This window comes from Sorex araneus, chromosome 2 (genome assembly GCF_027595985.1).
Source record: "Sorex araneus isolate mSorAra2 chromosome 2, mSorAra2.pri, whole genome shotgun sequence".
In the NCBI taxonomy this organism is placed as follows: domain Eukaryota; kingdom Metazoa; phylum Chordata; class Mammalia; order Eulipotyphla; family Soricidae; genus Sorex; species Sorex araneus.
Window position 1 is genome coordinate 51,239,646 of NC_073303.1, and position 27,053 is coordinate 51,266,698.

The window sequence follows — 27,053 nt, forward strand, 5'->3', positions numbered from 1 at the left end:
GGGAGCGGGGGGCACAGGGGCCGACTGCCCCACCCCAAGGGGGCCTGGAGACCTGACAGGCCCCCCACCCAGCCCAGCCACGTGCACAAAGGGCTCCACGGAAGGGGCGAGGGGGCGCCAGGTGGCCCAGGGGCCTGTGTGCTGCCCCCCGAGAGCCAGCGCCCGGCAGCCACGGCCGGGGAGGCCCCGCAGACAGCAGGCCCCGGCCACACGGAGCCACGGGCAGGGGAGGGGGAGGCAGGTGGCAGAAGGGGACGCTGGGCAGCCTGACCCCCACGCTGCGGCTTGTCCCTCGAAGGGGCCCCGCGCCAGGTGCCTTCGAGGTCAGCTCCAGGCCAGGCATGCTCCAGACAGAGCAGGGCCAGCCCCCAGACTCACCGGACACTGGCCTGCGGGCGGGCAGGGGTGCAGGGCTGGGGGAGTCCCCCACGGCGCCTCCTGGAGGCCGCAGCTGGCCACTCCTCCAGTCCATCAGGCGGCCAGCGCCCCAGAGCATCCTGCAGGCCGAGCCGGGCCTCGGGCCCTCCCTCCGGCCTGCGACTGACCAGCCAGGCGAGACCGAGTCCTCGGGGTGGGGGGGCCTGCTGGCATCCCAGTCACCCCCACGGCGCAGAGGACAGACCAGCTCCTGAGGGGCTGAGGCGCCCCCCACCCGCCCTCTCCAAACTCCCTGTCTACCCCCGAAACGGAAGCCGACCCCATGTGCACAGGTGGCGGCCCCTCGGCCGTACCCACAATGCCCAGTGGGTACCGTCACTCTGCGTGGCGTCCCGGGAGCCCCCCGCCGCCCCCCACAGACCCACAGGGGGCTTCCCCAAGTGAGGAGAGTGTGGGCCACGCCTGCCCAGCCCCCGCCTCCGGCCTCGTGTCAGCCGGGCTCGGGTCCATCACTGTGGCAACCGGGCCGGGGACCAGCTGCCTTTGTCCCCCTCGGTCATCCGGGCCGGCCCGAGGTCCATGCAAATTCCCCGGGAGCCTTGGAAATTTCCACCGGGCACTGCCCCGTCCCCCGCCTCCCGCCGGGCTGCTTTCCCGGGACTCTCCCTCCGAGCCTGTGGTCCCGCGGCTGTGCGTGCCGCCCGTCGGGGACACGGGCGGAGATGCCCTCGCGGGCCTGCGCCTCACCAGGGCCAGCGGCCACCCCGGGCGCCCCGCGCCCAGCCCTGCCCGGTCCCCACATCACCACGCTGGCTCCAGGCTCGCAGTGGGCACCCCTCGCCGCCCCCACCCCGCCCCGCACCATGGTTCAGGGGCCCGACCCGGCACGAGCCACAGGGACTGTTAACCCACCCACCGACAAGGCCGGGGCTGCGGCCTCAGTGGGGCCATCGGGCTCGAGGGTCTCTGGTGCCAGACACCCCCGCAGGCTCAGGGCTCCCTCCTGCTGTCCGTGGGCCCGCGCTCTGCCCTGCCTCCCTCCCTGGCACGCCGGACACGCGCCCTGCGCCCTCTGCCCGCACCAGGCAGGCGCAGGCCGAGTGCCTCAGTGGCCCTGAGAGTCCGGCCTGTTCCCGAGGCCCCAGGCAGGCCTGCAACGGCCCTGGCCAAGTCTGGGCCAGCAGCAGCCCCGCAGGGCAGTGTCTGCCCCCAGGGCACAGGCTGACCGGAGCCTGGAGACAGACGCTGGCCCCGCCGCGGGCTCTGCTCTCCTGGGCGCGTCAGGGAGACCCTCCCCAGGCCGCCACGCTGAGCCATCCCGCTGCTCTCCATCGGTCTGAAGTCCCCCTTCTGACTAACCCCCCGGCCCCTCCCTGGGTGCTGCACCCCCCTTCTGACTAACCCCTGGCCCCTCCCTGGGTGCTGCGCCCCCCCTTCTGACTAACCCCCCGGCTCCTCTCCGGGTGCTGCGTCCCCCTTCTGACTAACCCCAGCCCCTCTCTGCTCCAGCTCTGCCGAGAGCTCTCAGGCGGTCCATTGCTTCATTCTATTTTCTGGCCACCTCTGCGTTAGTGATTGTTTCTCAGAGGGGGAGCCACACGCGGGGCCTGATGGTTTTCTCCTGGCTCTGTGCTCAGGGATCACCCCTGGTGGGCTCAGGGGACCATATGGGGTGCCGGGGATTGACCTGGGTCAGACTCGTGCCAGAGGAGAGCCCTCCCCCCTGTCCAGTCACGGGCCCTGGGTTAGTGAGAAGGTGGGTTGTGTGTGTGTTTTTTTTTTTTTTTTGCTTTTTTGCTTTTTGGGTCACACCCGGTGATGCTCAATGGTTACTCCTGGCTCTGCACTCAGGAATTACTCCTGGCAGTGCTCAGGGGACCATATGGGATGCTGGGAATCAAACCCGGGTCGGCCGCATGCAAGGCAAACGCCCTACCCGTGTGCTATCGCTCCAGCCCCAGTAAGAAAACATTTTGTTTTTTCATCAAACAGCCTGATGATGTTCAGGGGTTACTCCTGGCTCTGTACTCAGGAACTACTCCTGGTGGTGCTCAGGGGCCCTTTGGGGTGCCGGGGGTCGCACCCAGGCCAGGCCCCCCTCCATTATCCAATCACTCGGCCCCTGGGTTAGTCCTTTCTCTCAATGATTCCCTTTCAGTTTCGTGAGATTACTTAGCAATTTTTTGCTTTTGTTTTACGGGGGCTGCCCACCAGGGCTGGGGTCCCTCCCAAGGCCCACAGACAACCAGGCGGGCGGGTCAGTGTGAGGCGGGGGAGAGGCCCAGGGAGGGTCACCCCCTCCAGCAGTGCTCTGCCGGCCGCAGGCGAGGAGCACGCCCACCCACCGGCCTCCCGGGCCCTGGCTCTGCTGGACTTACCCTGGAGACAAGCCCGCTAACCGCGACCTCTGTCTGCAGCCATGTTCCAGGCCACCGCCCGGTGTCCCCACCCTGCCAGCACGGGCTTGGGCACTCCCACACCCGCTGCCCCCTTAGCAAGCCCCGTCCTCCGTTCTCTGGTCACAGCTCTGTGATCTGCAGGACTGTCAGGACGGCTTCCCACGGGGGGTCATTCTGCCCGTCCCCACCTCCCGGCCGGGGCCGCTTCCAACTGTCCGATTCTGTCCTTTCTTGGAGCTGCATAGTATTCCACTGTGCACCCCGCCCCACTTCCCCACCCATTCACCCGCTCCGAGATGTGCCGAGAAACCCAGGTCCTTTCCGGTGAGTTCTTGCATTCGGGGATCGGGTGCCGAGAAGCAGAGCGGCCGTGCAGGAGTCCTGCGCCCACGGTTCCCAGGTGCCACCGGCCCCCGCGCCCGGCGGGCCTGAGACCATCTCCCTCTGTCGTTCTCACGGCACGGCCCTGACCCTGTTGGCAGGGCCAGCACCCTCCACGGGGTCAGCCTGCGGGACACCCTGAGGCCACTGTCTGGACCTCGGCCCTGTCTCCGCCTCTGCCCAGCCCCAGGACCCTGGCTCGGGGGAACACCAGGCAGCCCCCATCAGGCCGCAAAGCCCCGCACTGGTGACGCGCCCTGCTGGCCCCGGCTGCTGCCCCGCTGCCCCCCTGCTCCCGCCCAGGCCGGGCCGCTCTCCCGGAGGGTCACTTCCGACAGGCTTCGGGACCCTGCAGACACAACACTCCCGGGGCAGTGCCGAGACCCTTCAAGAACGGGCAGCGGGAGCCTGCCCAGAGGGTTTGCTGGCCAAGGCCGGCGCCCAAGACCCCAACACAGCCGTAGCGGGACCCTCAGCGCCGGGCGTCCTTCTCATAACCCTCCCCTCCCCGCAGCCCTGACGGGTGGGTCCTCTGCAGCCGCCCACGCCCTGCACAGCTCCCCTGGCCCCACACGAAGACCCCCACAGACGGGCCTCTCCAGAGAACCCGCCCACCCGCCCCTCTGCACACCACGTGCCCCGGGAAAGGTTGGCTCTGACCACGTCCACTGGGCCAGTCGGTGCCGCAGCTACTGAGCAGAGGCAGAGACCCACGTCATGGGGCCACCGGGGACGCCCGCGGCCCTGCTCTGGGGAGATGGACACTCAGCCCCACACACCCCTGCAGCACCCCTCCCCAACCCAGCCGCACCCCTGCGCACACCTCCCCCACCCGACCCAGAGCAGTGGCCGCAGGAGAAGGGGTGCAGGGGGTGCGAGCGGCGGCCCTGAGCCGGGGCGAGTGCTCCTGTGCTGGAGGGCTGTGCTCCCGCTACAGAGCCCCGCAGCTTCTCGGGTCCTGGGGGGAGAGTCCAGCCCTCCTGGGGAGGCTGTCACAGACTCAGAGTCTTGCCAACAGGGTGGGGGGGTGGGGAGGCAAGAAGGGACAAGGATCAGTAACAAGTGCAATAAAACAAGAAAGGGGGAAGGACGAGGAGGCTGGGACGTGCCGGGAGGGACGGGATGAGGTTGGGCTCAGACAGTCTGCAGGTGAAACCCCCGCCCGGGGCAGGCACCCAGAGGGGAGGGGAGTGGCCACGAGGGGCAGGGGCGCGAGGGAGCGGGCGGGGAGGGCGCTGCCCCTGATCCCCGAGCTCAGAGCCAGGAGGACGCCCTGAGCACTGCGGGCAGGACACGGCAGAGGGGGCAGGGCCTGGCCGGCCGCCGCCACTCGGGAGCGTGGAGGCAGGAGTGAGCCCTGAGCACAGTCGCGGGGCCCAGGAAAAGCAAACAAAAGCAAAGAAAACTCAGCTGAGGGGCCCGGAGCCGTTGTACAACGGGCAGGGCCGTGGCTGGCAGGGTTCAGCCCAGCACCCACGGGCCCCCGGGCCTGCAGGAGTGAGCCCCAGCCCCGCCAGGTGTGGCCAAAGAACCCAGCGCAGTCCCCACAGCTTTCCAAGGGCCCCGCTCGGGAGGGAGCGAGGCGGGGAGCCAGCAGGCCCATGAGAGGCGTGAGGCGTCACTCCACGGTGGCCGGGGCGGCCACGTGAGCTCCAAGGCACCCATGGGGGCGGGGCATGGGCGTGCTTAGCCCCCCCAGGCCCCGCCGTGAGACCAGTGGGGCCAGTGGACGCAGCAGGCTGAGCGTCTCAGGGGCGCCCCCGGCCCCCACACCCCTGGGAGGCCGAGGGATAAATCAAGGAAAGGAAGGAAGGAAACCGGAACGTACAGAGCTGGGCCCCCAAAGGGCCATGGACTGGAGGCTTCCGGCTGTGGACAGAGGGGGGAACGGGGCTGTAGGGGCGGGGGGCACTGAGGGCACAGGGCATGGGGTGCGGGCGTGGCTGCGGGCACACCGGAGCATGTGTGAGTGGGTACAGGGAGAGTCTGCTCACACCTGCCCGGGCCCCTGGGGCTCCTGGGGAAATGTGCCCCCGTCCCAGGGGCAGTGCCCCAGGCTGAGACCCAGGGCCCAGCCCTCAGCCTGTGCCGGAGGTGGTCACAGCGCCCCCTGCAGGGGAGGCGGCAGGCAGGAGGAGCCAGCCTGAGCTGGCGACACCCCAGCCCGCAGACATGGGGGACGTGGCCGGAGGGGTCCAAGCGCAGAGGGAAGCCGAGGAAGATTCTCCAGGGAAAAGGAAAGAATGTTCCAGAGACAAGTGCGTGCGGCCCAGTGCGGGGGGCTGGTGGGCTGCTGAGGGGGCGAGGCAGGCCCTGGGGGCCCTGGGGGCGGGGACAGGTGGCACCGGGTGGGAGGGAGGAAGGCTCAAGGTCACCGCGGAAGGGACAGGAAAGGGCCAGATAGCGGGGTCAGGACACCCCCGGGGTCTGCCCGGCAGGTCCTCAAGGGGACGGGGTCGCCCAGGGTGACGGCCCCCACGGCCCCGCCCGACGCCCACGAGTCTCCTTCCTGCCTTCCCCGTGCTGACACTGACAGGGCCGAGACCGTCTCTGCCGCCCCCGCCCTCGGCGCCACCTCCAGAGAGCTCCACAGGGCGCCTGTCTGCACGTGTGTGCGCGTGTGCGTGTGCATGTGTGTGCGTGTGCGTGCACATGTTGGTGAATGTGCATGTGTGCACAGGTGTGTGTGTGCAAGTGCATGCCCACATACGTGCCTGCAGTGTGCATATACACGCGTGTGTTCTGTGGATCACGCTTGTGTGTGGCCTGCATGGGCCCACAACCTCCGCATAGTCGGAGCAGCCAGAGTGTCCCGCCTCAGCCCTCCCCCGCCCCCCAGGCTCAGCCCGTCACACACCTGGCAGGGCGGCCCCGGACAGCAGCAGGCAGGGCTGGGCAAGGCCTGAGTCTGGGGCCACAGCGACTCACCGGGCACAGCTGCGAGCACCACAGATCCCCACCGCGACCAAGTGAACGAGGACGGGGGGGATGGGACAGAGACCGGGAGCACTCAGCTTGGACTCAGAGAGCACCGTGCACACACGGCGGCTCAGGACACGCGGGACACCAACCCGAACAGAACAGTCTGGAACGGCCTCTGAGAAACCAGAGACTTTCTGGAGCCGCCTGGCGGTGCTAAGGGCTGACTCCTGGCTCTGTGCTCGGGGCCACTCCTGGTGGGCCCGGGGACCCCACGGGCGCCCTCCTGCTGGGCCTCGGCCCGGCCGTGAGAACTTTCTCGGCTGGGAGGCGGCGTGTGGAGAGTGTGGCCGCTTCTGTTTGCGGTTCCTCCTCCCGCCTCACAGGAGGCCCGCCCCCCGCCCGCCGCACCCTCGCACGGGGCCCATGCCTGGTCACGGGGCCTCGGCGTCCCTCTGAAACCCGCAGGAAGCACTAGCAGGGGAGCAGGGGACGCTGGCTCCGGAGACGGTGCCGTCCCCTCCTGCTGGCGTGCGGCACAGCCCCCAAGCGCAGCTGGGCAGTCGCCCACCAGGTCCTCGTCCATCCGCATACTTGCAACCCCGTGCTCCAGCCAGACTCTGCTCGTACACGCACACACGCACACTCAGCTCTGCTCACACTCACACACTCAGCTCTGCTCACACACACGCACTCAGCTCTGCTCACACACACACTCAGCTCTGCTCATACTCACACACTCAGCTCTGCTCACATACACTCAGCTCTGCTCACACACACGCACACTCAGCTCTGCTCACACTCACACACTCAGCTCTGCTCACACACACACTCAGCTCTGCTCACACACACTCAGCTCTGCTCACACTCACACACTCAGCTCTGCTCACACTCACACACACACACTCAGCTCTGCTCACACACACACTCAGCTCTGCTCACACACACTCAGCTCTGCTCACACTCACACACTCAGCTCTGCTCACACTCACACATACACACTCAGCTCTGCTCACACACACAGACTCAGCTCTGCTCACACTCACACACACTCAGCTCTGCTCACACACACACTCAGCTCTGCTCACACACACTAGCACTGAAAGGCACACACTCACATGGACACTCAGGTCTGCTCATGCTTACACCCCGCTCGTGGCACTCAGCCTTGCACACGCACACACCAGCCCCGGTGCCTTCTCCTCATCCCCATCCATCCCGGCCGGGCCGCAGAGCGCCCACCCCTCTCGCCCCCCAGCAGAGAAGGCGCGTCTCAGCCTCTTCCCACTCACTGTCTGGGGCAGCAGGGGTCCGAGAGGCCGCCTGGGTCCCTGCTCCTGCAGCCCCAGCTGACGGCCCACCCGAGCGCAGGGAACCCCAGGCCCGGGCAGCAGGCTTGGGCCCAGACTCCACCTCAGGCCCGTGTGTCCGCGCAGCCCCAGGGCACCGGGAGCCCCACACACACGGCGAGCACCTGCCGGGACGCCTTGCACGCGGACAGACACAAACACAGCCTGGAAGCACCGTGACCTCGGGGCGAGACGCGGGCTGGGAGCACTGACCGCGCTCTGCAAGTCTGAGAAAATCTACATCTGGGGCCGAGCGACCGCACGGCCCTTCCACGCACCCTGGGTTCAGCCCAGCACCCGACAAGGTCCCCCGGGGAACTGCCAGGGGTGACCCCCAAGCACCACCGGGTGTGGCCCCCAAACAAACAAAATCTAAGGACACAGGACACAGGTAGCTCTGTACAGGTCAGGGGGCAGACACGGCCCAGACTGGCCTCGCGCTGGGGAGTTGGCCTTCTCTCTCCCCCTCTCCCCTCCCCCTCTCCCTTCCCCTCTCCCTCTCCCCTCCCTCTCACTCTACTCCCTCTCTCTCCCCTCCTACCCTCTCCCCCCTCTCCCTTCCCCTCTCCCTCTCTCTCCCCTCCTCCCCTCTCTCCCCTCTCTCTCCCTCTCCCCCTCTCCCCTCCCTCCCCCTCCTCTCACTCTACTCCCTCTCTCTCCCCTCCTCCCCTCTCTCCCCTCTCTCTCCCTCTCCCCCTCTCCCCTCCCTCCCCCTCCTCTCACTCTACTCCCTCTCTCCCCCTCACTCTCCCTCCCTGTCTCCCTCTCCCCCTCTTTTCCTCTCTCTGCCTCTCTCTCTCTCCCCCTCCCGGTCTCCCTCTCCCCCTCACTCTCCCTCTCTCCCCTCCCCCTCTCTTTCTCTCTCCCCTCCTCCCCTCTCTTTCTCTCTCTCCTTCTCACCCCCTCTCTCCCAAGCTCTCTCTCACTCTCTCTCCCTCCCTCTCCCTCTCCCCTGCTACCCCCCTCTCCCTCCCTCCCTCTCTCCCCTTCCCCCTCCTGACCAGTGTTTCTGGGGGCCTCTCAGATAGGGGACCCCGGCCTTTCATTTCAGAACTTTGGAGATGTTCTCCAGGTCCACGGGGGACAAAACAGTGTCCCGGGTTGGCCTCGGGCACCTCTGCTCTGGGACCCGCGCAGGGGAGGAGACACGAGGGCCTCCAGAGCCAGGCTCTGTGCTGGGGGGTCAGGGGCTGCAGGCCGAGGGCCACGGGCCGGGCGGGGACAGAGGAGCGGGGTCCTGTGGGGAGCTGGGAAAGATGCATGCTGAGGCTCCACCCCTGTCCCTGCCCCCGCTCCGCCACCCCCCTCATCCCTCCTCCCCTCCCCCTCTCTTCTCACCCCTCCTTCCTCTCCCCTTCCCTCCTCATCCTTCCAGCCCCTCCCCACCCTTCTCTCCTCATCCCTCCAGCCCCTCCCCACATTCCCCTCTCATCTCTTCCCCTCCCCCCTTCTCATCCCCCAGCCTCTCCCCTCCCCTCCCCCCCTCACCCCTCCCTCCTCTCCCCACCTTCCCCTCCTCATCCCTCCCTTTCCCTCCTGTCCTTCTTCCCATCCTCCTTGGCTCGTGCAGGTCTCAGCACGGCCTTCAACCCACTTCCCCACAGGGCCAGGCCAGCCCAGCCCCCCACAGCTCAAGCACCCCCAAGCTCTTATCTCGAGCCAAACGAGGGGCCCTCCCTCCCTCCCGAGGGGCCCTCCCTCCCTCCCGCCCGCCCAACTCTATCTCGCGCCCTCCCGTGGCACATGCGTGGGGGTCTGGACCTTCCTCGGCAGGCAGAGCTGCTCTGGCGCTTTTGTTGTCAGCTCCTGGGTCACACCCGGCTGCTCAGCCGCTACTCCCTGCACAGTGCTCAGGCCTCTCCTGGCTCAGTGCTCAGGGTGACCTGCCCCACTGGGATGTCCCCGGCACCAGACCACAGAGTGACCGCCCCAGCCTCGCAGGGCAAGCCAGTAAAAGGACCTTCTCAGGGGCGAGAGTCACCCCCCAGGCCGCCTGCCGCTTGGGCAGGGCTGCTGGTCGCTGATGCAGTTTCACCGTCGAGAGAGGGGCTCTGGGTCTGACCCAGGCTTGGACATGACACCCGTGATGCCAGAGTGCTCGGATCCTGATTTGGCCCCCGGGCCTCCACCCCGCTGGGCCTCTCTGCCAGGCCATGTCTGCTGGCCGCGGCTCTTGCTGCCCGCTGAAATGCCCGCCGCAAGGGGCTTGGGCGGGGTCTGCGCCCTCCGATGGGCTCAGTGACACTTACAGGTGGCCCATCATGCCTTCCCGCAGCTGCCCGCGTCAGCACCCCAAAACCAGAGTGGCCTGCACCCCTCCCACCAGCCGCCCAGAGCCGGGCCCCGGGGAGTGGCGGGCCCTGACACGTGGGCCTGGGTCCGGCCCCCTCGTGGCTCGCACAGCAACCGTTTCCGTGCAGTTCCAGGGCGTGGTGGCCAGCACCCTGGGCTCAGAGCGGTTCTGGCAGTGCGTGAGGGTCCTGGGGCCTGGCCCTGGTGGCCTCCTCCCGCAGCCTGGAGCGGCTCATGGAACCTCAATGCTCCAGGGCCCGTGGCCACGGCACCGACCCCTTCTCCTGTTGCTTCCAAGGGAACCCAGTGAGCGCAGAGCCCTGGCAGCAGCGGGGCCCAGTGGACGGGCGGCGGAGCACGTGGGGCTCTAGCGCTCAGGGACAGCACTCGTGTCCCTCCCCGCCACGACTTCCCTCGCTCCCGCCACCCCAAGCAGGCCCCGAGGAAGCATGTGGGCTGGGCGTGGGGCTGCCCAGCCCTCTGGACCCTCCCCACGCGGGCCCCGCACCTCTGCGGGTCTGGGTGGCACGGGGTAGGGGGCACGCCCGTCGCCCAGGACCTCCTGGCAGGGCTGACAGTCTGGTGCAGCCGGGAGCAGAGGGCCGAGCCCGCCCGAGACCCTTGCCCACCCGCCCGGGTCCAGCGAGTGCTGTGGGCCCAGCCCAACCTGCGGGGTGAGGCGGGCGGGCAGGTCCGCCTGGCCTGGGACCCGGGGACCCCCGGAGTGGCCATCGGGAAGCGGCGGCGGGGCGAGCCGCAGGCGCCCGAGCAGGCCGCGGGCAGCGTCCCTCCGGCGGCGGCCTGGGCAGCGGCTGCGTTTCCGACGGCCGGAGGAGGCTGGGCGGGGGCTTCTCCGGCAGGGTCTCCCGGCTCCCCCGGGGGCCACACTCCACCTGTCCGAGGGGCCTGGCGCCGCCGGCTGCAAACCCGCGGATTCCATGCAACTTCCCCCAAAGTTAAAGGGACCGAGCGCGCGCCGCGGACGCAGGGCGCGGGGGTCTCCCTGGCGGGGTCTCTCCGGCGGGGTCTCCCTGGCGGGGTCTCCCCGGCCGGGCTCCCCGGCGGGGCTCCCCGGGCCGGGTCCGCGGGCGGTCTGCGCGGGGCGGGGGTCGCGCCGTCCGCGCCCGGCCGGGTCTCACCTGCGGCGGCGGCGGCGGCGGCGGCGGGTCGCGCGGCGGGGCGGGCGGGGGTCGCTCAGGCGCGTCTGGCCAGTCCCGGGGCCGCTGCTGGGCCGCCGGCCCGGGGCCTGCTCGGGCCTCACTCGCGCCGCCCCCGCCGCGCCACTTCCTGTGCGGAGCCCAGTTCCGGCGGGCGCGGGGACACGCGGGGGACACGGGGCGGGACACGAGCGGGGACGCGCGGGGAGCGGGGCGGGGACACGGCGGGGACGCGCGGGGCAGGGGACACGGGCAGGGACGCACAGGCAGGGGACGCGCAGGGGACATGCAGGAGGACACAGGGCGGGCGTGCGGGGTGCAGGCCTGGGGGACACACGCAGGGTGGAGTTACATGCGGGGTGGGGGATGCGGGCTGGGGGCAGAGGGGTGCGAGGACGCGTGGTGGGGGCTGGGAGGCCCACAGGGACGCGGGGCAGGGTCACAAGGTGGGGATGGGATGCGGCAGGGGCCGGCAGCGGTGCAGGTACGCGGGTGGGGGTCGTGCCAAGTGGGGGGACATGCAAGGACGCAGGGGGCGGGGGACAGGCGTGGGGCTTCGGGCAGGGACCTGGAATTCGTCCCCCCTGGGCTAGAGGGGAAGGTCTGGGAGGGGGACAGGGGGGTATGGGGGGGTGCCAGGCAGGGAAGTGGGGACAGGAAGCCAGGAAAGTGGGGACACACACTGTGGCGGGCACCCGGGGAGGGCTGAGGGTCACGTGAGCCGAGTGGGAGTGCGGCCCTGTCCCCTGGGTGTCCTGAGCCCCCACGGGCCCTCTGCAGGACGGCGCCCTCCTGGCCACCCGGAGTCAGTGCCCAGCACCTGCAGTGGGGGCGGGTGTCGGCACCAAGCCTGTGATTACCTGAGCCCAAGGGCCCGGATCCGGTTACACAGGTGCCAGCATGTCTGGTTAACGCCACCTTTCACCTGACACTTTCTAAGCAGGAAGGTTCTGCCCCTGCCCTGGGCGGACCCCTTCTGTCCCCTTGAGCCACGAGGGCAGCTTGGCACTGTGCGAGGCCCCCAGCTGGCCCCTGGCCCCGCGCACTGAAGGCCACTCCAAGGGCACCCAGAAGGCCAGGCTCTCCGGACCCGTAGGAGAGAGTCCAGGGCTGCGGGGCAGGGGGCCCCGCACCTCAGTGCTCAGGGGTCACTCCTAGCGGGGCTCGGGAGACCATATGGGATGGCGGGGATCAGAGCCGAGTGCGCCCTGTGCCAGGCAACGCCCCCCCCCTCCACACACACACACACACACACACACACACACACACACACACACACACACACACACTGGTCCATCGCTCCCGCCCCCTTCTGTGACTTTAAATTCATGGACAAGCCCTGAGCCTGTTGACCCTTGAAAAGTTGCCTTGTGCTTCTGGGAGCCAGAGTGACGGCACGGCGGGGAGGGTGCTGGCCTTGCACACAGCTGGCCTGGGTTCGATTCCCGCCTTCCCATAGGGTTCTCTGAGCACCGCCAGGAGTGCTAAAGTGTGACCCACATCCCAAAATGTTTAAATTAAAAAAATTATTTTTTCCCCAGGTTTGCTTGTGTTTTTATCTCGCTGGGCTGGAGGGTCTTGTGGGGTCTCTGTGTGGGCTCCACGCACCCCAGCTCACCAGCCCGTGATCACTCTGGTCGCCCTGCAAAGGACAAAGGAACAGCAAGGCCCTCCCCAAGGGCTCTGCCACGGCAGCCCCCTGCCCCCCGCCAGTGTGTGGCCTCTCGGGGCCCTGAGGGAGGACACTGGGCGACTGGGCGGGAGAGGGGCTTTCTCTGGAAGGACAAGGGCGCCCCACGCTACAGCTGTGCCTGGGCAGAGCAAGACCCCAGCCCAAGAGGCTGGGCAGGCAGGAGCCGTGACCCTGGCCAAGGGCGCCCGCTGGGCCTCGCCTTCCGGTCCTCTCGTGCTGAAGAGCAGGTACGGACCCCGCCAGGCTGCTGGGGCGCGGCTGAGTCTCCCAAAGCCAGACGGCCCAGCAGCCAGCCGCCACATGTGGCCCTGCTGACGTGCCTGAGGGCGCGGGGACGTGCTCCACCGGTGACTCCCTACGGCAGCCTGATACCGGACACAGGGGCCACCTGGAGGCTGAGCCCCCCGAAACCCTGGGGGACCGGCAGAGAAGTCTGGAGGTCAAGTCAAGGTCGCAGGGTGGGGGGCCAACCCGGTGCCCCTGGTGTGGGCGGGCTCTGGAAGGGGGACCCCCACCCTCCCTCCTCCTTCCCGGACCTGGCGGCTCATCTCCAGCCCGGTGCCTGCACCCCGAGTGCATGCTGGGGGCTGTGCTCGGGCTCACCCCACTCCCTGCTGGGGCCCAGGCAGGTGGTGGCGGTGGGGACCCAGCTTGTCCCACTCTCAGGGCAGACACGGCAGCCCTGCACCTCGGCCACCCTCTGTCCTGCCGACGCTCCCGAGACCCGCCCTGCTCGGGCCTCTGAGGTGCCGCCCAGCCGGCCCACCCCGCCTGGCTCTCCTGAGCGTCACGGTGTCCCCAAGTCCAAGGCACTCTCCATACTCAGTGGCTGGCGGGCGGGGGACCCGCGCAGGGGTGAGGCCAGCTGCGCGCCTCTCTTCTCTCAAAGCCCTCGCCCTCCCTCCCGCCAGCTCTCTCGGCACCCAGTCGAGTCATTCTTGGCAGCTGTTGCTGTTTGGGGCCTCACCCAGCAGTGCTCAGGGCTTACTCCTGCCTCTGCACTCAGGGGTCACCCCTGGCGGGCTCGGGGGACCATCTGGGGATCCAACCTGGGCTAGCCGTGTGCAAGAAAACACCTTCCCAGCTTCTAGGCCCTCCAGAACATTCTTTTTTTTTTTTTTTTTTTTTGCTTTTTGGGTCACACCCGGCAATGCACAGGGGTTACTCCTGGCTCTGCACTCAGGAATTACCCCTGGCCGTGCTCAGGGGACCATATGGGATGCTGGGATTTGAACCCGGGTCGTCCGCGTGCAAGGCAAACGCCCTACCCACTGTGTTATCGCTCCAGCCTCTCCAGAACATTCTTAAAAGAGTTTTACACTTGGGGCTGGAGCGATAGCACAGGGGGTAGGGCTTTTGCCTTGCACGCAGCCGACCCGGGTTCGATTCTCAGCATCCCATATAGTCCCCTGAGCACAGGTTAACTGCTGAGTGCAGAGCCAGGAGGAACCCCTGTGCATCGCTGGGTGTGACCCAAGAAGCAAAAAAAAAAAAAAAAAAAAAGTTTTACACTGTCTTGGAGGATTAGGAAAAGGAGGGGTGCAGAGAGATCCCAGGGGTCCGAGCAGGGGCGGGGGTAGGGGTGAGCCCAGGGATCTGCTTACCCCGGGCACTGCGTGGACCCTCTCCCGCCCCCTGTGTAGCCCCAACTCCCAGGACAAGTCCTCTCGGGCGTCTAGGACCCCCTGTAACACAGGCCCTGGCTCGGGAGGGCTGGGCAGGCTCCCGAGCAGGCTCTGAGCAGGGAGAGTTTGGCGGGACCCAGGTGCCCCAGGACATGCAAATACACACACACACACACACACACACACAAGCACACTCACACACATGCTCACTGCACACATGCACTCACACACACTCACATGTGCATGCTCTATACATGCACACATACACACACTCACATGTACACTCACACACTCGTAACGCACACACCCAGTGTGCTCGGGGACCTGACTGGTATCGGTGAGGTTGGCTGACTGGGTTGGCTGTGCTCACGGCAAGTGCACTGAACCATTTCTCTGGCCCCTTCACTGTCTTTAACTCTTGTTTTGTTTTCTTTTGTTGCTTTTTGGGTCACACCCAGCGATGTTCAGGGGTTACTCCTGGCTCTGCACCCAGGAATTATTCCTGGCGGTGCTGGGGAACCATATGGGATGCTGGGAATCGAACCTGGGTTGGCTGTGTGCAAGGCAAATACCCTCCCCGCTGTACTATCGCTCTGGCCACACCCCCCTTCTTTAGCTTTTCTCTCAGGACCTGGCTTACGACACTGTTAATACCAGCGTCTCGGTGGAACCATGCCAGCCCCCGCCAGGCAGCGCCCCTCCCCCCTCCTCCCTCACACCCTCTTTTGAATCCCACATGGCCATGGTGGGGTCACACAGCCCCAAGTGGCCTGAGGCCCACACACATGCACTCGGCCCACACAGTGACCCGGCCCGAGCATCTGTGCGGGAGCAGCTGCTGGGAGGTGCCTGGGCGGGCCACATGCCACTGACAGTGCCGCTGAGACTGGGACAGTCAGCGCAGATCTGGGGCCAGCCCGGCACCAAGTGAGCCACCAGCTTTGGGTCCCCACCTGCTCCCCTGGGAGGAGCCCCACAGCCACCAGTTCACAGTCACTTGTGGCAGACACCAGCTGAGTCACGCCAGGTCCCGGGCCGAGAGCTCGGGGGTCTTCTCAGAGTCAGGGTGCTGCCTCCCCACCACGAGCACCTCCCCACTGGCCTCAACCGTAGATCCTAAGGCCTCTGGCCGCGAGGACCGGCTCCTCCTAACTCCCCGATGCTGACCTCCCCGTCGGGCGCGGCAGGCTGATGGGGAGAGAAACACGGACACAGCTGAACTGACACCGATACAGGCACGGAGAGAAGCCAGCGACAGAGCCGGCAGAAGCCTCCCCAGGCTCACAGCCCCGGGCGGGGCAGAACAGCTCTACATTACAAAATGACTTTCTCGTATTGATGTTCATACTGGCGCATGCTTCTATGTATGTTTTGCACGGGTATTTTCCAGGTACACACGTCTTGCATGTCTGTGTGCACGTGTGCTTGCTGTGCCGGCCAGTGTGTGTCCAGGCTCCAGGTGGTGGCTGTGACCCGAGAGGGCAGCCACCTGCACCCCGGCCTCCCTCCCAGGGCTCTGAGGCAGGTGCCGCTCCCACGGGAACCGCCAGGGCCACACTCTGGGCTGCACCTGGGGCCCCGTCTCATGGGTTCCAGGAAGGCAGCTGTGTCCAGGGCCTCTCACACTCCCTCCCTGTGGCCCGCCGGGTCCCAGGGGGCAGACTGGCACTGGGCCCCATGGCATGAGTCACATGTTTGTGCTGGACGCCACACAAGGCGGTTTTCCTCACTGAGGCGTGGGCGAGCCCGGCCCTGTGGGACCGTGGCGAGACCTGGTGGAAACGCAGCCCCAGGTGCCAGGTGGGATCCACCCCGGGCAGGTCCCATGCCGAGGCGCCGGGAAGACCCGTGCCATCGCCTCTCACGGGGCCCGGCGCCCATCCAGATGGTGACAAAGGGCCTGAAAGTAGGACCCGGAGCCAGGAACACCTAGGGAGTCGGACACATGAGTTCCGGTCGTGATGGGGGACAGAAGGCGCCACAGGACAGACAGACGACGGGGCTGCCAGGGTTCGGAGGAGAGGCCTGCAGGTCCTAGTCAGGGGTCCGTGCCCCAAACACGCTACCAGCAAACATGTGAAATACTCAGTTTAACATGGACTGTGTGAGCGGGGCTGGAGTAATAGCACAGCAGGTAGGGCGTTTGCCTTGCACGCGGCCGACCCGGGTTCGATTCCCAGCATCCCATATGGTTCCCTGAGCACCGCCAGGGGTAATTCCTGAGTGCATGAGCCAGGAATAACCCCTGTGCATCGCCGGGTGTGATCCAAAAAGAAAAAAAAAAAACAACAAAACATGGACTGTGAGGGCCGGGGAGACGGGACAATGGGGAGGGCGGCCTGCCGGCACGAGGCCACCATCCCGGGCTCCACTCCGTTCCCCAAGGACCACCAGGAGTGATTCCCAAGCAAAGAGCCACGCGTCAGCCCTGAGCACCACCCCCCAGAACAAAATCAATTTGAAAAATAAAATAAATGGTCTGGGATCAAGAACGAAATAAAACGGGGTGAAGACAAGATTAGACTTTTTCCCCCCAAAGACATAAAGAGCATGTGACCAGGCTCGGGACCTCGTCCCCCTCGGGAGCGCGGGTCTGACATGAGGGTACCAGCTCAGTGACAACAAAAGCAGGGGGGAAGCCAAAGAGCAGCGTCACCAGGGGGGACCCACCCCCAGCACCCACCTGAGTGGCCCCACAACAAGGGATTTTTTTTTTTAATAAAGTGAAATACGGACCAGGGATGCTGCTCGCGGCACAGCAAGCCTGCCTGAGCGCGTGAGGGCCTCAGTTCCAGCCCCGGCACTGGGAGATGATTCGGAGTCCAGGGAAACGGGCCCCGCACTGTGGAGCCGGCTCAGCCGCTGGAGCTCGCGGCCTGCACGCAGGACAGCACCGCCCCCACGCCGCACGCTGCTGGGAGCAACCCCGGGCACTACCAAAGGAAAGGTAAGTACCCAAGCGGACCCGGGACAAAACGAAGAAACGGGCCTGAAGCCCGGGACACTACATTGCTCCCACCGCATCCCCTAAGACCCCGGGTGCTAGGAAGGCAGGCACAGCTGGGGGTGGGGGGAGGGACAGCTGGGGATAGGCGGGAACAGCTTGGGGGGAGACAGCTGGGGGGAGGTGAGGTGAGGGCAGCCTGGGGGAAGGCAGGTGGCAATGTTCTCTCTGGCTCATTTTCTTTTTCTCTAAAAGTTATAAAAGTCTTTTGGGGGGTGGGCCGTTCAGGGCTCTGGGTCAGGGATCGCTCTGGCTGTGCGGGGCCGGGCGGGGTCAGCAGCAAGGCCAAGGCCCTAAACGTTCCCGCAGGGCCGGCCCAGAGTGGCCCCCACAGTGAAGGGGCGGGCAGGTGGGCTCGAGACTGTGTGTCCAGGGGAGAGCCGGGCCAGCGGCGTCTTAGCACGGCAGGGCAGCTCTGAGCCGGGCGCGTAGGGTGCGGTCGGGAGAAGCGTGTCCAACGGGGCTCACGGGCAGGCCAGGCCGCCACACCGGACAGTCCCACGGGCACAGAGAACCTGACCAGTCACGGTCAGACACGCACACACACACACAACCTGACCAGTCACGGTCAGACACAGACACAGAGACACGATGCAGGTCTGTGCTCTCACACAGCTTGTGGGGTGCTCACACACACACACCTGGCAGGGGTCTGTCTGTCCAGGTGTTGTTCATTCTTTCTATCCCTGCGGCAGCCCCCTGCTGCCCTGGTCCATTTTCCTGCCCGGGGACAGCTGGACTGAGTGAAGGCAACGCTGAGTTAGGCCGGCAGGTGCCAGCGCTTCCCCAGATCCAGGCCGGTGCCTGCAAGAGGAGACTGGGTGGCCCGGCCCCGAGGGGAGCCTGCGTGCGGGTCTGTGCTCTCTCCTGGCTGCTCCTGGCCGCCTGCCCACCAGCCACTCAGCACAGCAAGTCAGGACTCACCCTGACCCACGCAGTCCCGACTCCGAGCCTGGGGAAGCAGACGCCAGCCTGGACACAGGGCCAACGGGGCAGGGCCGGGCGGCAGTGACACGGGCACAGGGAAGGGGGCTGTGGCAGGAACTGGAGCTCCTCTGACACTCGGGCACCAGACGGCTGCCGCTTCCTGTGGGAGGGGCTCGGCACCCCCGGGTCTGACTGGCTGGGTGTGGGTCCCCTCTGGGGCTTCCCCATTTCTCCCCACTTGGCTTCTGGGCCAGAGGGTGTTGCTCAGGGCTCACCCCTGGCTCCCACTCAGACCACTTTGGGGGCGTCAAGGATTGAATTCAGGCTGGCTGCGTGCAAGGGCTCTGCCCTGTGCCCTGTCTCGGCCCCTGCGTTTGCCATGGCCGCCCTGCCTCCCTGAGACCTGAGGGTGGGAGAGGTGCCACCCCTGGGGCTCTGACGGTCAGCCGTGGCCTCAGTGCGAGCACTAAGCCCTGAGCGCTGCTGACATGTCCCGAGACCCACCGAGGCCCAGGGTTCACAAGTGACCAGGGCCACCCTCAGCAGGGAGAGCAAGGGGAGGGAAGTAGAGGCAGGGGTGCGCTGCCCCTCTGCACTCGGAGTTCCTGGAGCACCTCAGTGCGGCTCCTGGCCCACCTCCCCTCAGGGTGCTGAGGGCCCGGCAGCCAGTGCAGGGTCCTGTGACAGCTGAGGACAGGAGTGTTGGCTGCTGCTGACACCCCAGGGAAGATGGCCTCGCTCAGGGCTGGGGGACTCTGGCACCGAGCAGACCCCGTGTGGGCCTGCAGTGACTGGGGACCTGATGCCCCCCACCCCCACTGCCGGTCCCACCTCCACGGACACCCGCGGGCCGGGGGGGCAGCCAAGAGAGGGACCAGGCCTGCCAGGCCCTCACGCAGGCAGACAGATGAACCCTTGAGTTCCAGAGCGGAGTCTTCTGCCCTTTCCAGTGATGTGATGGCTGGCACTCTGGCAGCCTTCTGGACTGGGAGTGCCCCAGAGGTCTGTGAGGTTCCAGCTCAGCACCAGCTTGTCCCACGGTGCTGCTGTGCCCGTCTCATGCTGGGCCTCCCTGCAACGCCCCCTTCCCACAGCGAGTGAAGAGGGCGTCCCGGCCTGTGTGGTCTGCCCCGTGCAGGGCGCATCCCGCCAGCCAGCGGCCGCTCCACTCCATCTGCAAACGACCCTCCCTGCTCCCAAATGCAATCGGGTCAAATCAATCACACGGAGCCACACCTCAGACACACAACACAAGCCCTGGGGGGCAGCAGCGGAGCGGTGATGAGGTGGGCTCCGGACAGGAGGGGTCCCGCCTGCACCAAGGGCAGGGGGGCACCAGGCAGGCCGTGTGGGAGCTGCAGCAAGCCCCCAGAGTGGCCCATGAGGCTGCCGGCACCGGGTGCCCTTTGTAGTGGGAACCAGAGGCGGTTGTCTGGGCTCGAGCCATCAGCCACGTGTGTCACGGCCCTGTCTCCTGGAGCCAGGCAGGGGACAGCAGCTCTGGCCAGCTGTCCCCTCACAGCCACCTTCGTGGGAGCTTCCTGGCCACCTGCTTCACTCGGCCACTGCGGCCCTCGGGCAGTGGCCAGCTGGGGGCCCGTCTGCTGGGGTCCCTGCACTGTGCCTGTGCAGACAGCCCGACCCAGGAGGCACTTGGGGGTGCAGCACCCCATCCGCCCCTGCCCTGTGCAGGGCCCTAGGGGCTGTGAGGTCCAGGGTGGGCAAGGCAAGCCAGGGCTCCAGCCCGAGCTGGGCGGACGTGGCCGCGCGGCCCTGGAGGGGCGTCTACCAGGGGGCCGCATTCGAGTCTGTGTGGTGGGGAAATGGGCAGCCTCGGGAAGGGTGCCAAGTGCCCCCATGCACCCCTGCAGGGGCCCTCGGGCCACATGGTGGGTGAGGCGAGTGGGAGCAGCAGGTGCCCCAGGGCCACTCCGGGCAGAGACAGATGCACAGGGTGCCGCTTTATTCCACGCCGCCCGCCCCCGCCCGCGGTCAGCAGGCAGCCTCTGGGGCTCGCTCAGTCCAGGGCAGGCGACGGTCGGGCAGGACGCGGCCCTCGGCCCTGCCCTCTGCCCCCACACACCCCGAGTCCAGGAACCGGCCCTTGGGGCTGGCCCGGCGACGTCACTTCCGGCCCCGCCGACTCTTCTTCCTCGGGGGCTCCTGTCCACCCGCCTTTGCTTTCCTTCTGGGCGGCCTTGGCCTGCGGCACTTCTTATGGGCCCCCCTTCTGCCAGGGCCACCGGGCTGCTCAGGGCGGGGCTCCTGCATCTCAGGGTCCCCTGCAACCGCGAGGCAGCACGTGAGCTAGTGCCCTGCAGGGCGGGGCGGCGGGGAGGGCCCCCAGGGTGCCAGGTGAGCCTGGCTTGTGGCAAGGGGTACAGACCACCCCTCCCACCAACCCCTGGGTCACAGGGCAGGGTGAGGGTGGCAGCAGTGGGTGCAGTCAGGGGCCTACCGGGGTCCCGGGGCTTCCGGGCCTTGGGCAGGCTCCTCCTGGCCTTCCGTGGCCGCCTGCCAGCCTGCAGCTTCTCATACACTTTCTCGGGGACGTCATCCTCCGGGAAGACGCCTGAGGACAAGACGACGCTGCTCAGGAGGGCGACAGCGCCCCACAGGAGCCCCACCCCCGCCCCCGGCTCCCACGAGCAGGCGATGTCACCACAGATGCCAGAACACGACACACGGCCCGGGGCGTCTGGGAGCAGGCCCACGTCCCGAGCACATGGGGGCCGCCCAGGATGCACCAGAACCGTCCAGAGGCGAGGCCAGGCTCCAGTCCACGGCGCTGCCACCCCTCTGCCCCGGGCCAGGACACGGCAGCCTCTCACGCTCACCTTCCGCCAGGTTCTGCAGCCTGGAAGGGGCAGAGAGTCAGCATTGGCCAGCGGCACCGACACCCAGCGCCCGCGCGGCCCCGCCCACTCACCTGCGGACCACCTTGTACAGCCGCTTCCTGTTGTGGGAGGGGGTGCTCGGGGAGCTGGCCATCTCGAAGAGCCTGTTGGCGACGGCCTCATAGTCGAACTGGGGGGAAGGGGTGGGGTCAGCCCCTGGGGCGGCTGGAGGGCCACCGGCCAGTTCTGCTCGAACCCGTCCCTCCTCAATGCCAGCCCACCCCCTCGAAACCTCGGGTCTCAGCCGGGCTCTCCCCCCTCAGCCCGGGGAAAAGCAGAAACAAGGAAGCGACACTCGCTGTGGGGGTCACCCCGCAGCTGCCCTGCAGGAACAACGGGCCACGGCTAGCTCGGTGCAGGACCAGCCCCCTGCAGTGCAGCGCCCACAGGGACAGGTGCCCTGAAGTGGGACCCGAGCGAGGACCTCATGGCCGAGTCTGGGGGCCTCTTGGTCACTCACCTGCAGGACGGCCTCAGTGTCGTCCTCATCATCATTGTCCCCAGCCTCCCCCTCCTCCTCTATGTCTTCTTCCTCCTTCTCCTCCTCCTCGTCGTCCTCCTCTTCCTCCTCGTCAGGCTCTGCCCCATCTAGATGGAAGGGACCACACACTGAGATGCAGTAGACATGGGGACACCGCAGACAGACACCCGAACTCCCACAGACAGACACCAGACACCCACAGTCAGTCACCCACACACCCGCAAACAGACACCAGGACACCCGCTGACAGACACCAGGACACCCGCAGTCAGTCACCCGCACACCCGCGGACAGACACCCCAACACCCTCGGACAGACACCTGGACACCCGCAGACAGACACTGGAACACCCGCAGTCAGACACCTGGACACCACGGACAGATACCCAGACACCGGCAGACAGAGAATCAGACACAGCCCAGAGAAGGCTGAGGGCCCACGGCCAGGAAGGTGTCAGGCGGGACAGAGATAGACTCGGCCTCCAGGGGGGTGTGGGAGCCCCGCAGGGAACAGGGCGGGCTGCCGGGGAGGCACTGTGGGGGGCAGGGCAGGGCGCAGCCCCCTCACCTGCAGACCACCCCTGCTCCGAGTCCTTGTCCGCACCCCGCTGCGTGTCCAGTTCATCCATCAGTGCCTCGATGGCCAGTGGGGCCTGCTCTATGATGGGCTCCAAGATGCCGCAGGTGACGTGGTGGAGGACCACAGGACTGCAGGGGAGGAGGGTGAGCGCGTGACTGTGGAGCCAGGGAAGGCAGGGCCATAGTGTGTGCGGGTGAGGAAGGGCGTGAGGGTGTGCCGCCCCCGCAGCCCCCACACACTCGCCGGTCTGGGCCGCCATCCTGCAGAAGGGCTCGATGAAGCGGAGGTTCTGCTCGGCCGTCAGCTGTGGAGACGCAGCGGCTTCAGGGCTCGCCCGGCACCCGGCAGGAACCCTCCCTCCCGCCCTCCCTCCCAGCCCCGGCCCCACCTCGTCGGCGCCCACTTTGGTCAGCTCCTCCAGAAAGATGTCAAGGAAGTGGCTCTTGACCCCGCCGGGGGCCTGGCTGTCGGGGTGCAGGATCTCGGCAGTGAGAAGCTCCAGCAGCTGCTCCCTGGGCCTGGGGGAGGCAGGCGCGGGGCTGCCTATGGGCACTCGGGGTGCATCGGGTCCACCCACGCCTCACGCCCGGCCGGCGCCCGGGAGCTGCTGCCGAGCTCTGCACAGGCACTGCGGCTGGCGGCAGACACGCGGCCAGCACGGACCTGGCGTGGTGGGGGTGGCCCAGCGCCAGCGGCCATCCGAGGCCACGGCTCTGGCACACAGCCAGTTCCCAGAGTGTCCCAGGCTCCTCCAGCCACACACAAAAGGTCCTGACCCCCAGACACAGTCTGGCGGGGTGCGGTCACCGTCCTCCCCAGCTCCTCTCCTGCCCCTCCGCTGTCCTCGTGGCGGGGAACTGGGTCAGCCCCTTGCCAATCACCGATTCACTGTCCCTCCTCCCCACAGGGAGAGTGAGGGTCCCCTGGCTCCTGTATCTGATGACCGGCCTCGGTCCCCACCCCCGCGGCCCCTAGGGCTGAGAAGCTGGGGCCTGCCTAGGGGTATGGAGGTTCCTCCCGGGGGAACAGCTGCCGCCGGGCCCCGGACAGGCTCTGGCCCACTCGGGCGGGACGTGGCCGGGCATGCACGCACCTCTCCTCCCAGCCGCGCATCTGCAGCGCCTTCAGGGACTCGTGCAGGACCATCCTCATGAGCTGCGACAAGACGGGGTCAGCAAGCGCGTGAGCACAGCCCCGTCCCAAGGCTTCCTCCCTGCTCCCCGGGACCCCAAGGCCCAGGGCCACCGCCCTGGGTGCTCACCAGGTAGAACTTGTCCAGGCGCAAACGGTCAATCCCGACCCACTCTCGGATCATGGTCTGCCAGAAGGTCCTCAGGAACAGGTGCTCTGCGGAGAGGGGCGTCAGCGCTGGCCGCTGGGGCACTCGGGCTGGGAGCTGGGGCAGCAGGAAGCCCGGGGAGCAAAGCCGAGATGCAGCCGCTTCCCCGAGACCCGAGACGGCAGGGACGGGCAGCTGGACCCGAGGGTCCCTCTGCCCAGTCGCCAGCACCCCCAAACAACAGAGGCCCCAAGGGCACCATGGACGGCACTGCCCAAGCCCGGCCCTGGGCCCGGTGCTCGGGCCCGCTGACCCTGCTGTGCCAGGTCCAACCGCGGCCCCAGGCACGCAGCCCAGTCGCTGGTGCCACGAGCAGGGCACGGCCAGGGGCCGCCCCGCGCCGAGCAGGACAGGGCAGCTGCGGGCACCAGGCTTTGTGAATGGGCGGACTCAGGCCGGAAATACTGAGCCCCGGGACATGAAACCAGAGGTGGCACCTCACGGCTCTCCAGGGAGTCACACAGCCAAGTGACGCCCAAGCAGCTTCTGACAGGCTGGAAAACGGCTCAGTGGCTTAAGGGCTTTGGCCACCGAGCATGAGGCCCCGGGCCTCCTCCCGGCAGCGCCAGCGGCTGCCCCTCTGCTGCGGGCAGGCACGGGGCCCGTCCCACCGAGAACCGACTCTTGGCGGGCTGGCAAGGGTACTCACGGGCCTCTGTGGTCTGGAAGGCATGGAGGAGCTGCGAGATGGTTTTCCCCAGGTCCTCCTGCAGGGACACAGACCCTCACTAGCGGGACCTAGAACAGGGACTCGGGAGGGGGGGTGAGGAAGGAACCTGGAGGCCAGCAGAAGGCAGTGAGCACAGGGACGAAGCCGGGCCAGGCACCGGGGCGGAGGAGAGCCTGGGGTGGGGTCAGTCAACGCAGCGGGTGCTCGCCCTGAACCCCCAGGAGGCCAAGCAGGGTAAACCTCAGCCGTGCCCCCGTATTTCCACAGCGTCTAGGTTTCCCACAAAAGGCAGGCTGGGGGGAGAACCCTGGTCTCACGGTGCCCCACGGCGTCCACCACCTCAGCCCTAAACTCGTGGAGACTGACAAAGCAAACAACTCGGCCCTCACCCAGGCCACAGGGCGACCACGGCGTCACTGAGACGTGAGGCGCAAACCAGCAAGCCCAGGTGCTCGACAAAGGCCCTGCTCCCAGGCCGCGACACACGCGAGCCAAGTCTCAGGGAGCATGCTGGCCAGGGGGGGACAGCGCGGGGAAGGCAGAGCTGGGCGCACCCCTGGCACCCATGCTCCCCACCAGGACCCATCCCGAGTACAGAGCCAGGAACAGGTTTGAGCACAGTCAAGTGCAGCCCCAGACAGGGTGGAGGCGCTGAGCAGGGAGGCTCTGGGGTCTCCAGCACTTGCCGCCTCCCCGCCTCCCGCCCCTGGCAGGCCGCTGCCTGCTGCCCACTGACCTGCAGGAGAGGCTTGTCCTGCATCCACATGCAGTAAAACAGCCCTTTCCACACCTTCAGCAGCTCGTCGTGCGTGAAGCCACCTGCACGGGGCGGCCCGACGTCAGGGGCGAGGCGGAGAAGGGAACCACAGGGCGCCAGGGAGCCCCCACCAGGGCCGCCCTCCGGACCCCCCGGGTAACCGAGCCCCCCGGCCCTGCTCGGCGGCGGCGCTGCCAGCGTATCCAGGGCCCAGCCGGGAGCTCTGCTGCAGGCTCAGGGCTAAGAGCGGGTCGCAGGCGTGAGCCCGGCCCAGGTCCAGCCCTGCTCCGTGGCCTTTTCTGGGTGTCACTTCAGGTCCTTCCCTTCACCGAGCCCAAGACACGCGCACGCGAGGCTCTGCTCAGCCCCGAGCCCAGCACCCCGCAGCGTCCGGCTTACTCCCCGCCGGCTCCGGCTAGCCGACGGGGGCGACCCCGTCCCTGGCCGCGAGGGGCCAGCGGGCAGCGCGAGGGACGCGCGGGCTCGGGCCACGTGGCGGCCCCCGGGCGCGGACGGCGGGCGCGGGGGGCCGGCGCCCACCTGCGGCCTGCTCGGTCCTGGCGACGATGAACTTCCGCAGCCGCCGCACAGCCCGGTCCCTGGTCACCTGCTCGTTGCCCGCCAGGCGCTGGGCCAGCTGGACCTCGGGCGGGAGCTGCGCGCAGGCGGCCATGGCGCCGTGACGTCAGAAGCCCGCGTCGGCTCTCCCGGGCTCACCCCGTGACGCAGAACGCACGCGCCGCGCAGAGAGGGCGCGCCGAGTGACGTCAGGGCGGCTGGCCCCGCCCCGCCCCCGGGTCCCCTCACGCGCCCGGGGCTCCCCCAGTGGCCGTCCCTAGCGGCGATCGCCCGAGTGGGGGTGTGCGTGCAGGCGCGACCCCTGTCCCCGGCCCGCCTGGCCCGGAGCCCCGGAGGCCGCTGGGCGTGGGGCAGGCCCAAGTGGGCGGGCAGGGCGCCTGCCGCGCGTGGCCCCGGGCCTCCGCCCCCGCCAGGACAGCTGCTGGGCGCCCGCAGTGCGGCTGCAGAAACCACCGGGGTGTGGCGGTTTTCTTGCCTTTCCTCCCCTTGGAAGTGGCTTGAGGCTGGAAATACTGAGGAGAACGTGGGATTCTCCACCCCTAAAGACCAAGCGGTCAGAAATGCGTGCCCGTCCTGTGTCCTGGGGTCGGAGTTTCACGCGCACGCTGACCAGACCAGACGCGAGGGCACAATGCAAGGCACCCTTTACTGCTAGCTCCAGCTAGGGTCCGGGTCTCATCCGACGCAGTGGAGTCTGGACAAGGACCCCCGGCCCAAGTTCCCAGGAACGTTATATGGCATATTGTCACATAAGCGATGTTGGCAGTTTTCCCAGGAATTGTGATGAAGCAGTCACAAGTCTGTGGCTAACTGCTCATGCCCACCTGCTGTGCCCAGAGACACCCTGTTTATCACAGGCCTGGCTCGAGGCGTCTAGGGGATTTCCAGCTTTGGCCAAGGACAGTCTCAGGAAATTTTTTTTTCCGGGGCTGTGTGTAGGGGTGGGGTTGGGGACAGAAACTTAGGCCTACGGCTTGTTTTGCAGAAGTGCAGTCAGTTATGGCACATGCGAGGCTCTTTCTTGGCCTCACACCCTAGATTAGGAGCCTCTGGGTGTGCTGGGAAAACTCGCCTAGAACACCTCCACTCCTTCTTTGGAATTAAGGTTTGGGGTCTTTGTTCAAACACCTGTTGGCGGGGTTTTTCAGGAGGCGGCAGTGCAGTGGGCTGGGGCCAGGTGCTGTGGCCAGGCCTCCCGCCTGCAGGGCCTATACTCTCCTGAAAGAATGTGCTTTCAAACACAAGGCCTGGGGGTTACACTATCAGAAGAAACATGACAGGCTGCTAACAGTTTTTAAATTAACTAGGTCCCAGTCTTGGGGACGGGCAGTTGCAATTTCCTCAAAATAAGACAGTCATCACAAGACAAACCTTGGGACCCAGCAGTGGGCATGACCAGCCACCGTGTGCCATATCAGCAGCTTGTGTGCCAAGAATAAGGGCTGTTAGACCACAGAGTATGTGCAACTTACATAACCATATGCTATATAATGTCTGCTGAAACTAGAGTCGGGGTCCTCGTCCTGAAGCTTCTAAAGCCGTTGCACCGGTGGGGACTTGTACCCTACCTCGAGCTAGCTGTAAAATTCCTTGCTATTGCATCCTGAGAGTGGTCTCTTTCCTTATT

At 67.1% G+C, this 27,053-nt stretch overlaps 2 protein-coding genes across 4 annotated transcripts in view; both read right to left on the reverse strand.

Moving 5' to 3' along the window:
* AGPAT3 (1-acylglycerol-3-phosphate O-acyltransferase 3) overlaps nucleotides 1-11,012 on the reverse strand; it is a 31,930-nt gene extending 20,918 nt beyond the window's left edge. Inside the window, exon 1 of the mRNA XM_055126331.1 lies at nucleotides 10,858-11,012. The gene's annotated coding sequence lies outside the window, so the exon portion shown is untranslated. The remainder of the gene's footprint in view (nucleotides 1-10,857) is intronic.
* Nucleotides 11,013-20,072: 9,060 nt separating this feature from the next.
* On the reverse strand, nucleotides 20,073-25,553 carry RRP1 (ribosomal RNA processing 1). 3 transcript variants are annotated; one of them, XM_055126774.1, is made up of 13 exons: nucleotides 25,388-25,552; nucleotides 24,827-24,909; nucleotides 24,070-24,127; nucleotides 23,343-23,428; nucleotides 23,175-23,236; nucleotides 22,470-22,599; nucleotides 22,321-22,385; nucleotides 22,070-22,209; nucleotides 21,482-21,609; nucleotides 21,054-21,151; nucleotides 20,962-20,981; nucleotides 20,583-20,696; nucleotides 20,073-20,406 (listed from the first exon to the last, which is right to left on the reverse strand). In XM_055126774.1, exons 1-13 carry the CDS (start codon nucleotides 25,518-25,520, stop codon nucleotides 20,249-20,251), a joined length of 1,275 nt encoding a protein of 424 aa, XP_054982749.1. In that variant the 5' UTR covers nucleotides 25,521-25,552; the 3' UTR covers nucleotides 20,073-20,248. The 3 variants fall into 3 exon arrangements, with proteins under 3 accessions (XP_054982749.1, XP_054982748.1, XP_054982750.1); XM_055126773.1 differs by having other exon boundaries at nucleotides 22,070-22,385; nucleotides 25,388-25,553; XM_055126775.1 differs by having other exon boundaries at nucleotides 22,070-22,385; nucleotides 23,343-23,477; nucleotides 25,388-25,443.
* Between the last annotated feature and the right edge of the window lie 1,500 nt (nucleotides 25,554-27,053).